At 38.6% G+C, this 14,948-nt stretch overlaps 1 protein-coding gene across 1 annotated transcript; it reads left to right on the top strand.

Moving 5' to 3' along the window:
• Positions 1-8,488: 8,488 nt before the first annotated feature.
• Positions 8,489-10,828, top strand: LOC142849940 (uncharacterized). The gene is made up of 3 exons (XM_075972830.1): positions 8,489-8,522; positions 8,716-8,776; positions 9,883-10,828. The coding sequence occupies exons 1-3, from the start codon at positions 8,489-8,491 to the stop codon at positions 10,826-10,828; spliced, it is 1,041 nt and encodes a 346-aa protein (XP_075828945.1).
• The last annotated feature ends 4,120 nt before the right edge of the window (positions 10,829-14,948 follow it).

Genomic DNA, 14,948 nt, shown 5'->3' with positions numbered 1-14,948 from the left:
GGAGAGAAACTCAAAGCAATCCCACTGAAATCAGGAACAAGACAAAGTTGTCCACTTTCTCAATATAGTTCTTAAGGTCCTAGCTATAGCAATAAGACAGCAAAAGGGGATCCAGGGGATACAAATTGGAAAAGAAGTCAAACTCTCACTATTTGCTGATGATATGACAGTTCACATAAACAACCCCAAAAATTCTACCAAGGAACTTCGACAACTGGGAAACACTTTCAGTAATGTAGCAGGATACAAGATAACTAAAAATAAATCAGTAGCCTTCCTTTACACAGATGATAAATGAGCTGAGAAAGAAATCAGGAAAACATCACCCTTTACGTTAGCCACAAACAACATAAAATATCTCAGAGTAGCTCTAACCAAACAAATGAAGACCTGTATTACAAGGGCTGATTTCTCAGACAAAGTGTTGCTTCTGTTGGATGGTGATTATTGATGACTCATTCAAGTCTACAGTAAAAAATGAAACAAGTGGGACAGAAAGAAAGGAAAAGTTTGTTTGGTAGAAGAAAAAGCATTGGGAAGTTTTAGATGCCAGTCGTATGGAGAAAAAGGCAGAAATTTTCAAGTAGACTGTCAGCATTAAAGAAAAGCCCATTGCTCTAGAGTGAAAGCCTAGCAAGTTGTTGTAAGGGTAAGATTCCATACAGCTAAACTTTCAACTGATGGAAGGAGTAAGCAAAATGTTTCCTAGTTCCAGGGATCAACTTCCTAAAAAAATCTACTGCAACTCTAGTCCATGCAACTCTGTTAGGGTCCATTCCAACATGTTGGAGCCCATGTGGGTTCAACACAGACAATTATATTCCCAAACTGGACTGAAACGTAGTCACGAGGAATAATCAGACACAACTTACACGGTTGTCATGGAAGGGCAAGATCTCTCTCGTTTATTCTCCAAACAATTTATAAATCGCGTAAATTGAGCGGGGACAACACATTTGGCTCTATCCTAGGTAACCCTGGTGAATGGCCTTTAGTCACGTCCCTCCGCGACTACCTGTAGGGTAGCTGTGTAGGCCATGAATTAGCATCTCTATAAGACTTCCTCCAAATTACCAAGAAATAAGCACCAAACATCCTGACCAGTCTCAGCCAACACCTCTCCTCAGGAGATCTACATTTCTAACAAAAGAAGAAAGGAGCAGTACATCCTTGCTATTGTTACGCAGCCACAGCTTGTCTGCAGAGCTACGTGATCAGCTCAGACTAGGTCTGTGGCTTTTATGCCTGGCTGGTACACCATACAGAAATATAGGCCTACACCAACATAGAAGCCAGACTTGTCATGATCATCCATGTTGTTCTGGTTCTGGAAACAATAAAGATGCAAATGTAAAGGTCATGGATTCTCCCTCTGTGGGTTCAGTTCAGCACTGGTGAACCCATCTGTGTTTGGCAGGGTCAGAAACCTCATGAGGAGCCTTTGGGAGTTGATAGCATGAAGTTGTAAAGCATGTTTGGAGCCTATCCAGAAACTAGCTCTGTAGACCAGGCTGGTCTCGAACTCACAGAGATCCACCTGCCTCTGCCTCCAGAGTGCTGGGATTAAAGGCGTGCGCCACCATCGCCCGGCTTTTTCTTTCCTTCTTTAAGGGATTTATTCTCATATGCCCTGTCAGGACTGATATCATCTTTATAAAATTTGTTTAAGGTCTTTTACTTGTGCTTCTGCTGTGTTGGAGTATTGAGGACTTTTAGTAGGATAGCTGGGCTTTGATGGGTACAAATTGCCCTGGCTGTTCTTTGTGTTCTTTAACTGGCATCTGTGTATCTGGGTTTGTGGTGATTGTGAGTCTACATTCCTATTTCTCATTTTGTGTCTTTTGAATGGATGTTTTGTTCTTTGGTTTCTATTTGTTCTCCTCTCTTTTTCTGGTCTGTGTGGCTAGCCTATGGTTCAACAACAGTCCCCCTTATCCATATTTGGGACCAGAAATCTGGGGGCAGATGTGCCCTTTGTTCTTTTAGGGTGTCTTTGTGACAGTTGCAGACTGGGGAAATGTGAATGGTGGATGTGAACAGTGTGGTGTTGGGGACTTTAAGAGTGGGGGTGTCTGTGGGCAGGCGGCCTACATGGACTTCTAGCAGCTGGTGTGTCTTTTTTGTTCAAACAGAGCATCCCCACAGATGTTGAGCACTAAAACAGAGTGACAAGGAGGCAAGTGGGATTTGGAGTAGTGTGGGGGAGGTACTCAAAGAGTGGAGGAGATCAATTCGTGGGCAGTCTGCCTGGAATTATAATGGCTCATGTGGACTCTGTTTCATCAGGGAGTCTCAGTCTGAGTTCACCTACCTCTTCTTCTGGCTTGTTTGACCTGCTCATAAGCAGGGGTCTCACACCCAGTTTGGGTGTGGGGATATGGCTTCATGGGTGAAGGCTGTGGAATTGCTGTGGGATTGTGTCTATGGGAACTAAAGGAAAGGAGGAGTTTCATGGACTGCTGACCTGTTTTTCTGTCTGTTGTGGTCTGTATATGAGTATGAAATGTCTGCCCAAATTGGAGCCTGGACCACCACCAGTCACCTTTCTTTCTTTCTAAATGGGAATATATCCCGTGCCATTATATATCTGAATAGTTTGCTTTGTTTATTATTTTACAAGATATCACAAGACAATATTTTTTCTTGATTATCAGAGGTGAATTTGGATATTTGAACAGCATGGGGCTGTTAAAGAGTATGAGGATCATAAGTTAGAATTAAAGCTGCTTTTTCATTTCTTTTTGTTTATTTTCTTTATTTGTTTTTCTCTCATACAATACATCCCGACCACAGCCTAAACTCTGTCTGTTCTTCCTAGTCCCCAAGATTCCCACTGCCTCAGATCCACTGTTCCTCTGTTTTCTTCAGAAACAGCAGGCCTCCCAGGGATATCAACTGAATATTATGACAGGATACAATAAGACTAGACACAAACCTTCATATTTTAGGGACATTAGGCAGCCCAGTAGAAGGAAAAGAGTCCCAAGAGCAATAAAAAAGAGTCAGAAATGCACACACTCTTACTGTTAGGAGTCCCACAAAGACACCAAGCAAAGCAACCACAGTATGCGTAGAGAGGATCGGACTCAGACCCTGCAAGCTCCATAATTGCTCTGTCAGGCTCTTTAAGCCCTTATGATCCCTGCTTAGTTGATTCTGTGGATTGTGTTTTTTTCTGGTGTCCTTGACATCTCTGGCCACTATACAAACTCCCATCCAAATTTCTGCATCCTTCCAGTGCTTCATCTAGTGTTTGGGTGGAGTTCTCTGCATCTGCCACAATCAATTGTCAGAGGAAACCCCTCTGATGACAATTAGGATAGGAAACAATCTATGATTTTATCATGCAGAGTAGAGCTAGGAATCATTATTGGCCATTATTTTCTTTTTTGTTACTTAAATTTTGTTCTACTCTAAATCTCTGAGCCATCCAACAACTTCTTTTCTTGTCATCCAGCCAGTGTTGATTTAGTTTGGGCCTCAATTTGGTCCAGTCACTTGTTTGCCATTACACCAAGTTAAGACACCAGTTCCCTGATATATTTTCCAGACAACACAAGTATGTGTTGAATAATTTATGACTGGCTTTATTTTCTAGTCCCACTACTTGGAGCCATATGTCTGCAATTACAGATGATGACGCATCCACATTTTTAGTTATTGAGAGTCCTCACTAATGTCACCATCATAGCTTGCAGAAGTTTCTACTGTACTAAATTTCCACATCAACCCTAAAATTTTCTCTATTTCAGTCACCTCTCCTTCTGATCCTCAATTACTCCCATGACCCTTCCTGTTGTTGCTCCCAGTCCACTCATAAAAACCTAATTTGTTTTCTCTTCCCATGGGAAATCAATGCATCCCCTACTACAACCTTCCTCTCTGGGTCTGTGGATTGTACTGTGATGATTCTTTATTCAGCTGCTAATATCCACTGACATGTGACCTTGATAATGATGTGAAATATCAGGAGCCAGATCAAGAGGTTTCAGAGTAGGATTTAAGTATGTCGCTTAGAAGTCATTCTTGTGATATTTTGGTGAAGGATGTGGTTGAATTTTGCCATGGTCCCAAGAATCTGCCTGAGGCAAAAGTGAAGAGTTTTTTATTAACTCCATTTGAAGAAAAAAATCTCAAAACAGTGTAGGATTGACTCTGTCATATGGATATTAGTGGTAACTCTACTGAAGATATATATTGAAAGGAGCAGCTAAAAAAGGAAAAATACTTTAGGAAAAGGGGGGCATCCAAAAGTGGGATGTAGCTACGTTCACAATTTGAGGACATAAAACGATTAAGAAATGGAATAAAGGGTATAGTGACCTGAGGGGTTGGTGGCACATGCCTGTAATCCTAGCATGCAGAAAAGAGAGGTAGGCATATCTCTGAGTTCAATGCCATTGTGGTCTACAGAGCAAGTTTCAGGACGGCCAAGCTTTGGCAGTGAAAGGCAGAAAGCTGGTGAAGATGTAATTAAACAAGGGGCCCAGTTCCAACCCCAGTAAGCAGCAGAACCTGACAGCTTGGGACACATGGTTCTGGCTTAAGAGTTAAGAATAGAATAAAAGCATTAAATCCTCTGCTTTGATTAGCTGGGGCTGAAGAATCAGCTGTAGTGAGCAAGTTACGAGACGTATTTAAGTGAAACTTTGCTTTGCTGGGTAGTTGAGGCTGGTCAGGTAGAGCTAAGAAATTAGTGTTGATTAAGAGACCAGCACCACAGATATGAAAATGTCTTGGGATTATTTTCCTCAGAGCACAGAGAAGCTGTCTTTTAGATGTAGCCAAGGTTGTATCTCATGTTGGTAGGTAGACTTGGTAATGTGTATCACCCAGGTGGTACTGGTTTTGAAGGTATGGATGGATGTGAGGCATGGCACTGTGAGGGACCAGAAAAGGCCATCACTGAAGGTGTAGTCTCATTGGCAGTTGAAAGCCCTGGACTCTAGAAGTCATGCCAAGAAGTTGAGGTGTGGCACCTTGAGGAGATCCTATTAGAGACTACTGGTGAAAGTGCAGCCAAGTTGTAACAGAAGCCCCCATTGTTTTGGAGATGCTAGCACTGTGAAATGAACATCAAAAATAGCAGGAGTAGTGAAATTGAGCCAGCTGGAGTCTAGAAAACCAGTTGTCTGTACTTCAGAGGGCAGAGTCAGTGTAATTGACACAAGGCCTGTGAAGGAGTCTGGAAGATCGTAAGTGGATCTTTGATATTGGAAGGTTACAAGTATTTAACTATGTAAGATGATAGTGATGCCAGCGTCATAGGTTACCTGCCAAGGAGAGCTGCTAATGGGGAGTGCACAGCCCAAGAAAAAGAAGTGTGTTGTACTTAACAAGGCTGAACAGAATTGGAGACCTGGAGAGCCATTGGACATAGAGTTAGGTATCATTACATTGACTTATTTTTTCTTCTTCCTTAGTTGTATTTAGTTCTACCCTAGTTCTTTGAGATATCCAACTTTTGATTCCTGCCTATCTAGGCATACATCCTGGCCAACTTGGGCCTCAGTTAGGCTAATCATTGGATTACCACTAGACCAATTATGAGCCATCATTTCCCTGATATCTATTCCAGACACAACGAGTGTGTGTCAAATATTTTATGGTTGGCTAAGTTTCCTAGTCCAACTCTTGGGAACTGTATGTGGTTACAGAAGATGGCCAGGTCAGGCTCCATATTCTGAGTTACTGGTAGTTCTCCCCAGAGTCACCTCGTAGCTTGTAGAAAGTTGCTACTGCACTGTTTCCACATCACTAATGAAAGATTTTCTATTCCAGTTATCTTTTGCTGTTTCTTCCCCTCTCTCCCTCCATTTACTTCCATGATCCTTACTGTTTTTGCTCTGTGTCCACCCATAAAATTTAGTCTATTTCCTGTTTGCATGGGGCCTCATTGCACCCCTTGCTACAGACATCCTTGTTCCTTACCATCTCTGGGTCTTAGGATTGTACTGTGATTATTCTTTATTTAACAGCTAAAGTCCACTTAAAATGAGTATATATCATGTTAGTCTATGTGGTTTGAGTTTACTTGCTTAGAAGGAAAAAGAACTGAATATGTTACACATCAACAAATAAATCAACTAAAAATATGGTAGAGATCTAAACAAAGAATTCTAAATAGATTGAATCTAAACTAGCTTAGAAACACATAACTAAATGTTCAACATCCTTGGCCATCAATAAAACGTAAATCAAAACAGCTTTTAGAATTCACCTTCTAATGTGAGAATGGCTAGGTTCAATAACACAAGTGATCACTCATTCTGGCTAGAGTATTGAGCAAGGAGAACACTACTCCATTGCTGATGAAATTGCAATCCCTATAATCACTATGGAAATCAATATGGTAGCTCCTCAGATAATTGGGAGTCTCTACCTCACTGTGGTATTTTGCATGTAGTTGGCTCCCATTATCTCCTGTGGAGTGGCAGCTTTAGGAGGTCTGGCTTTTTTGGATTGGGTATGGCCAAGTCAACTCAATATCATGAGTGTTATAAGAAATTTCACATTGAAACAGTTCAGGGACTGTTCCAGGCTATGACAATCATTGAAGTTAGACAACATACTTTTTTTTTTTTTCGAGACAGGGTTTCTCTGTGGTTTTGGAGCCTGTCCTGGAACTAGCTCTTGTAGACCAGGCTGGTCTCAAACTCACAGAGATCCGCCTGCCTCTGCCTCCCGAGTGCTGGGATTAAAGGCATGCACCACCATCACCCAGCAACAACATACTTTTTTTTTATCATAAGATGACTATGAATATTTAGTGACCATAATCAAAATACAGTTGATTGACAGAAAAGATCCCCAAATTGGATTAAGCATTTGAACCCTTGTCTGTTATTGATGCCCTTCTTTGTTGTGTTTGTAGAACCTTTCGAAGGAGGAGCCTCTTGAATGAAATTCCTCATTGGGGATTGGATTTACATGTCTATAGCCTCAACCCATTTCTGGTTATGTGTGTCCTGCTCTCATGAATTCACCACCATTATAGATGGTATCACTAAATGACAAAACACACATTTGAAGTAATTGATACTCAATATTAATCCTCTTTGCTATCCTGATTTTTATTTTAATTATTTTTGGTTTCAGTTTTGTTTTTGAAAGACAATGTTTTTCTCTGTATCTTTGGCTGTCCTGAAAGAAGCTCCTTAGAGCACACTAACCTCAAATCAGAGATATAAATGATTCTGGCCTCTGGACACAGGGATTAATTGTGGGCCAATATGCTTCTTTTTATGCAATTTTTATTTGCTAATGGACCTTGAATGTAGATTTTTGTGCATTCCAAGCATTTGTTGCTATGCTGAACTTCCCTGCATCTTACTTTGACGTTTAGTGGAGGGTATCCTTCTCTTTCCCAAGATAGCAATATCCATGCTATTAATACCTTGACTTCTGAATCATTGGATTGGAGGTATATTACATGCTTCCTGCCTGTTTTTCTGTTTTGAAATCTATTGAATGAACATGTGTTTTTCCTTTATTCATTGGTTTGTATCACATGTGTTCTTGTTCCCCAAAGTAGTCAGAACAGGCCTCAGAACCCGGGGAGTTGAAGTGCTGGATAGTTCTAAGCCCCTGTGTAAGTACTGACAATTGAGCCCACCTATCTGTAAGACCAACAAGACCATCTTAAGTGCAGGGCCATCTCTCCTGCCCTGTGTTATTTATGATCAACATTTACATTGCTGATGTTATCTTTGGTCCATTTGTAACTTTTGAAACAGGCCCACTATTTAGAAAGATCTTATTCTGTTACACTTTAAACGGGCCCACCACAGGTTCTGGAAGATGAATGCAGAGCAAGAAGGAATGCAAAACTTTTTGTAGGAACTTCAGTAAAAACCTCTGATTTCTTTTTACATTTTTTATTTGAATGATTTTTTTTGGGGGGGCGGGGAGACCTAGTGTTATCAATTTGTAACTCTAGCTAAACTGTAACTCAGTGCATAGGCTTTGGCTGGCACCCAACTCAATTTAATTTATCAGCTTTTACATAGAATACTGGTATTAAAGGCATAAGCCAATATACTAAAGTTATCCATCTCTTTTGTAGTTAATAATTGTCTCTGCAATCTTTCTGATGTGTTCTCAGTAGCACTGATCTGCTTGCTTGTCTGTCTCTGTATGTCTGTTCATTGGCATTTCTTTCTCAAGGCTGTATCCTATTTAAAGGCGAGGGAATGGCACATGTGGTCCTCCTGTTCAGTTTCTTTCTACAGTAACATGGTAATGACCTATGTAATATACATAGGTAGTTATAATACCTATGTCATGGAAGAAGTGTGGGACATACCAGAATTATGTGAATATATTACTGTAAAAGAAGTATCCATTTACAATATCAGGATCAGACTTTGTTTTACTGTTGGTTTTATTATTGTAGAATACCATAAACTATGATGATGTGCACATTGACTTCACTCAGGATGAGTGGGCTTTGCTAAGTCCTTCCCAGAAGAGTCTCTACAAAGATGTGATGCTGGAGACATACAGGATCCTCACTGCTATAGGTGAGACTGTAAACTTTCCCTTACATTTTTATAGAAGGGGACAACTGTGTCTTGGTTACTTATACTCTTGTGTGATTTTGTTGGAGAAAGTTTGAGATATGACCTGAATAACCAAGGCATGGTTCACTTAAATTATTATTTTTTTTACAATACCCAATAATATATCCTATATTTTTCTGGTACTATATTTTAGGCTACAGTTGGGAAGACCATAGTTTTGAAGAACATTGCCAAAATCCTAGAACACATGAAAGGTAATTTTCATGTACAACTGGATATAAATTTGCCTCTGAAGAAATTGTAATGTGTCCTAGAAGATTTAAAGCAAAGCAACAGTATAAATATGAACAGATTAAAGTATATTGATCATTATCAATTTCTCACAAAATCATATGCTGCAATATCAGTGTTTTTAAGGCATTCCTCTAATAAAGAAAAGAAATAAACAATGACTTATCTGACACCACCATTTGAATTATAGCCCCTTGATAACTATATTATAGAACAGCGAATCCATTTAGTTTCATACAACTCTGATACTATACAAGGCATACGCATTGAATAGATAATAAGTACATGTCAAAATCTGTCTGAGAAGTAAACAGTCTGTAGTAAAGGTAGAGTTACTCAAATAATTGAGATATTATTAACCCTATTGAAAGGGTGAGATCATGAAAGTCAAAAAGACTCTTGGGGAGAAGCTTTAATCCCTGTACCACATAAGCTGGAGGAACAGAAAGTGAAGCTGTGTGAATTCAATGAAAAAAAAATGTTCTTCATTTAATAAGAATATCATATGTCACTCTGAACACGAGCAAGTGAACATTCAGGTTATGGAAAGGACTGGACCTCACTCAGAATAATGAGAAGATGTGAAAGGTATTTTGTATTTCAACATTGAATAGATTATTTGAATGTGATTCAAGTTTATATTTAATTAGTTTTCCAACTTTATTGGGAAGACAAACTCACAGTGAAGAAAAGTCCTATGAGTGTTGGACTGTATACTTACTTTGTTTGTCCTGGCACACTTTCTTATATAGTATGTATTATATTATAGAAATATGGTAAAGCTTATTTAAAACTGAGTTCATCTGGTTCTTTTCAAATATGTAAAAAATCTCATATAAAATGATGCTATAAATGTGGTCTAAGAAATGATGACTCTTATTATTACCATCACAGATTCTTCATAGACACCAAACACTCCATAATGAAGGAAAGTACCAGGAGTGCAAAACTTAAAATCTGATTCCTCTTTATAATTAGACAAAAGTATAAAATTAATTCATAAAGATATTAAGATTCATCAGTCTAATGCATGTGGTAAAACATTTACATGTGTCAATTATCTTTGCAGGGATGGAAGAAGCCATCCTGGAGACAAGCCCTCTGAATATACTGCATGTGTTAAAGCCTTTGCATGTTACATTCATCTTCAAAGGCATGAAAATAGCCATTCTGCAGAGAAACCATACGATGGTGTTCAATATGATGAAGACTTTGCAGGTACCAGTTGTCTCCAAATACCTGAAAGAACACATGCTAGAGAAAAACCCCATGAATGTAATCAATGCAGTAAAGCTTTTGCCAGTCATGATCAGCTCCAAAAACATAAAAGAACACATACTGGAGAGAAGCCATTTGAATGTAATCATTGTGGCAAAGCCTTTTCATACCCGAGTCATCTCAAAGCACATAAAAGAACACATACTGGCGAGAAACCTTATCAATGTAATCAATGTGATAAAGCTTTTGCAGACAATGGCATGCTTCACAGACATGAAAGAACACATACTGGAGAGAAACCTTATGAATGTACTAAATGTGGTAAATTCTTTGCATATCACAATTATCTTCGCATACATCAAAGAACACATACTGGAGAGAAGCCCTTTGAATGTAATCAATGTGGTAAAGCTTTTTCACAACACTCTAAACTCCAAAATCACAAAAGAACACATACTGGAGAGAAACCCTATGAATGTACTGAATGTGGTAAAGCCTTTGCACACCTGCATCATCTCAAAATTCATAAAAGAACACATACTGGGGAGAAACCTTATCAATGTAATCAATGTGATAAAGCTTTTGCAGATTATGGCACACTTCACAAGCATAAAAAAATACATACTGGAGAGAAACCTTATGAATGTACTGAATGTGGTAAATTCTTTGCATATCTCTATTGTCTCTCCATACATAAAAGAACACATACTGGAGAGAAACCCTACACCTGTAATCAATGTGGTAAAGCCTATTCCCAGAACAGTCATCTCCGAGTACATCAAAGAACACATAAGTAGAGAGAAACCTTGTCAATGTAATCAATGTGGTAAAGCTTTTGCAAGTCATGGCAAGCTTCACGGACATAAAAGAACACATACTGGAGAGAAGCCCTTTGAATGTAACCAATGTATAATGCTTTTTTTTCACAGCTCTGCAAACTCCAAAGACACAAAACAACACGTATGGGGGGAAAACCCTATGAATGTAATCAATGTGATAAAGCCTTTTCACACCTTAGTAGTCTCCAAAAACATTAAAGAACACATACTGGAGAGAAATCTTATAAATGCCATCAATGTAGTAAAGCCACTGTATGTTGTAGAAGTCTTCACATCCAACAGAGAACACATACTGAATAGAAACCTTATAAATTTAGCCAGTGCAATAACGCCTATGTAGGTATCATCAGTCTTTAAAATCATGAGAAAAAAAATCATACTGCAGAGAAATTTTTTTTTTAAGTTTTTTGAGACAGGGTTTCTTTGTAGCACTGGGAGTCTGTCATAGACCAGACTGGCCTTGAAGTAACAGAGTTTCACACATCCCTGCTTCCTGAGTGCTGGGATTAAAGGGGTATGCCACCAGACTCTGGCTAGAGGAACTAATTTAGTGTAATGAGTGTGGTAAAGTTTTCCTCTTTTTAGTATTCTTTATACAAGAGTAAAACTTTCGAATAGTAGGTCTATTAAAGCCTTTGCATATTGCAATACCCTTTGAGGCACTGAGAAAATTCATACTGAAGGGAATATGACTATAAATTTTTGGTAATATCTTCAGTCAACACATAGTTACTTATATAAGATTGTAAAGAAAAAAATCTACAGGTGTAGGTTCAAGCATTGTGTAATATTTTCTTCAATTACATAAATACACTTATCCAGATGTAAAATTTTATAGATGTGTATGAGTGCCTCATCTTTGTCTGTGATAAAACATAATGTGTATGTCAATTTATGAAAGAGTTTAAGTTGATCCTGGGTTCCAGAGGGTTATATGATCACCATAAATGTATCATGTCAAATGTCAGACATGGCAGCCACATTGGGAAGCTAAGAACATACATCCTTAGCCTGCAGCATGAGCCAGGGATAGGAACTTGAAATGGTGTGTGGATGTACAATCTCAGGCAGAACCCCAATGACAAACTTCTTTCAGAAGAACCGTGTTTTTTAAAACATCCCAAATGATGCCACCAATTGAGAAGGATTTATTTCTTTAACTCCAAGTCTCCATGCTTGCATTCTATTATACGACCCCATGAATGACGAAGAAAACTCTGATAGTAAGCCTTTAAATGCCTCAACACCTGTGTTACACGAATGAATATTCAGAGGAGACAAGTGAAAGTCTATTTGCTTGTAGATTTGTTTTGATTTTAATTATATGATGTCATTGTATGGTCTGGGAATCTTTGTGCTTGTTCTCAAGAAGGTTAGACTTTTGTGTATTCCTGTAGCAGGATCTACAGGAAATTCTCAAAAACCTGAATTTTTTTTGCTGGTAATGAACTGAACATAACTGCTTGTCCATGTCTCTAGCCCTATAAATATTTTAACGACTTTTGTATCATCTTGATATCAGGTAAAAGGAATGAACTGCAAGAGAAAAAGCCTCTTTATATAAATGATTTGGTAAAGACTTTAGACATCACAATTGTCTGTAGTTTTAAGAAATTCTTGTTTCATGTCTTTTTTATTATGAAGAAAGTTAATTATTTACTATTATCACTGAAGACTGATGGTGGAGATCACTGCATTGTGATTTCTACATTTCAGCATTTGAGACAGATATTAAAGTGTTCTATATGTTTCACAAACCCATTTATTGAAGTTTATTTTGTGCTCTTTGTGTTCCTTCTGTGACTTTTGTATATCTCCCACAGTGCTTTAACTTAGTGATAGGTATTTTTTCTGCTGAAATGTTAAGAATCAGATGCCCATCATCTAAGTGTTACATTGCTTATTTAAATATCAGGCAGTGTGTGATCATGCTTTTCAAGTAAGGGTGTCTGTGAAAGGGTAGAGGATTGTTGTTCTTGGTTTTGTTTTTCATATCTTTACAAATTCCCTTGATGTTTGTTACCCAGCCTAGCTTGTATGTCAGTAATTATGGATATATTTGAACTGAGAAACCTCAAGACTTAGTCTCTTGAGTGTAAATCTAATGGTACATGATGTATTCAAACATTTGCTGTTTTGTCAACATATTTTAACAAAGTTAATGTTAACATGCTTAATAGAGAATATAAAAAAATCTTAAATACCTCAAATGTGGATTCAAACCAACCTCTACATCGGACTGGTAGAGATGTAATAATGTCGGATGATCAGTCATCAATTGCATATTTCACAGTACAGCTTGAAGTCCTAATGGAATTGCTTTCTTCTGAGGGAATGATCTATAGATGCCATATAATGTAATATCAATAATATGTATTTTTAAAAGCTTCTATTATATGTATGTGTAATATGATTCTAGGGTTTTAGGTCTGACAGATATGTGGAGACCATAAGACAACATTATGTGGTTGATTTTTGTCTCACTTCATATGGTGATCAAGATTAGGTCACCAGCTTTGCACACCATACACATTTCCCACTGGGGCATCACCCTGATAAGTTGAAACATTAAGTCAGTAAAATATTGCCTTCTTTTCAGATTGTAAACATGTTTTCTTTGCAGGATAGAAGAAAACAGAATTTGAATAATAAAATCTAACAATTTAAAATGATAAACTGGTATCTTTTTTTTTTTCCTTTTCTGTGGAATGTGTTATTCTGTGGACTAAGTGGCTGCTAACCCTGATGACTTGAATTTCTCAGTGTATATTCCAAGTGGATGCCAGGGACCAGTGGAGCCACAAGAGGCTATCTGATCCCCTGTAACTGGATTTAAAGAGAGTAGTAAGCTCCTCTGGTGGTTGTGGGATTCCAAGTCCAGCCCTGTGGCTGAGCAGCCAGTGTTCTCATCTGCTGAGCCATCTATTCAGCCTATGAGCATGTCATTATAGCAGTGAGGTGTGAATGGGTGATCCTGAGTTCATCTCTACCTCACTCCTTGGGACCCAAAAGAAATACAAGACGGATAATAGCATCATAAACGAACTTAGACATGGTGCACAAAGATGTCTCTGAGCCCAAATCTCCACTAAACAAGGAAAACTCTTGAGGAGAGAAACTGATAATACAAGTCTTTCAAATGTGACTGACACGATAAAACCACAAGACTGAATTTCGCCCAAAAGTGGTAAATAGTCAGCCATGGGAGAGCACAAGGATAAACGTCAGGGGGTCCCCTGCTGGAGTTTACACTTCCTTTAAGGAAATAAAGGTAAGTTGCCGTCAAGAAGAATGACTTTTCTGATTGTGGTCATAGTCTGCTTCCCTGATGACTGTAAAGTTTTCAGTTTTGCAGGAGCCTTGACCTGTGGTGACTCCCAATGAAATGCAGATTTTTAAGAAATTCTGGGACTTAAAGTGAAATCCCTCTAAGACTTGGACAATCAGGCATTTACAGAGAGCTGTGGAGCAGTGAGTTGTTAGTGGGGTTGCTCTGCATGTGGAAATCAGATCAAATGGAGAGAGGGCAATGCTTGTGCTGTACCTGAAGACAAGTTCGCTCTACTGTGGTGATCCACCCCCTTCAGATCTTCTACTGTTTTGTTTTTTTGACAACTATATTTACCTATCATTGATATTTTCCTACAGACTGATACTTTCAGGTCACCACATGGGCAATAAATTTTCAAAGTCCCGATCCTTTCAATAATGTGCCTGTCTCGGAGGACTAAGAATATTCTAAATAGACAAATCTCTCCCTATGACCAACAACTAGTAAAACTGTGGACCCAACCACAACTGTCAGTTGTAACAGGGAGCCATGGGTAAACATCATGGTATTAGGAAGGCCCATCTCTTTTCTTTTGAACACCAGAGCCACATACTTGGTACTGAAGGAGTTCTAGGGGCCTACCTCTCCTGGTTTTCCTACCTCAGCAGACCCTAACACTTAACTGTGTTTTTAGGGGTTTTTATCTCATTCATTCATTTTTAGTCATGCCAACTTTCCCAGTACCTCTTATGGGAAGAGATTTTTTTTTTTAGCAAACGTAGGAGCTTCCATTTCATTTGCTCCTGT

Source organism: Microtus pennsylvanicus, chromosome 1 (assembly GCF_037038515.1).
Source record: "Microtus pennsylvanicus isolate mMicPen1 chromosome 1, mMicPen1.hap1, whole genome shotgun sequence".
Classification (NCBI taxonomy): domain Eukaryota; kingdom Metazoa; phylum Chordata; class Mammalia; order Rodentia; family Cricetidae; genus Microtus; species Microtus pennsylvanicus.
This window is presented reverse-complemented; position numbering and strand designations above follow the sequence as displayed.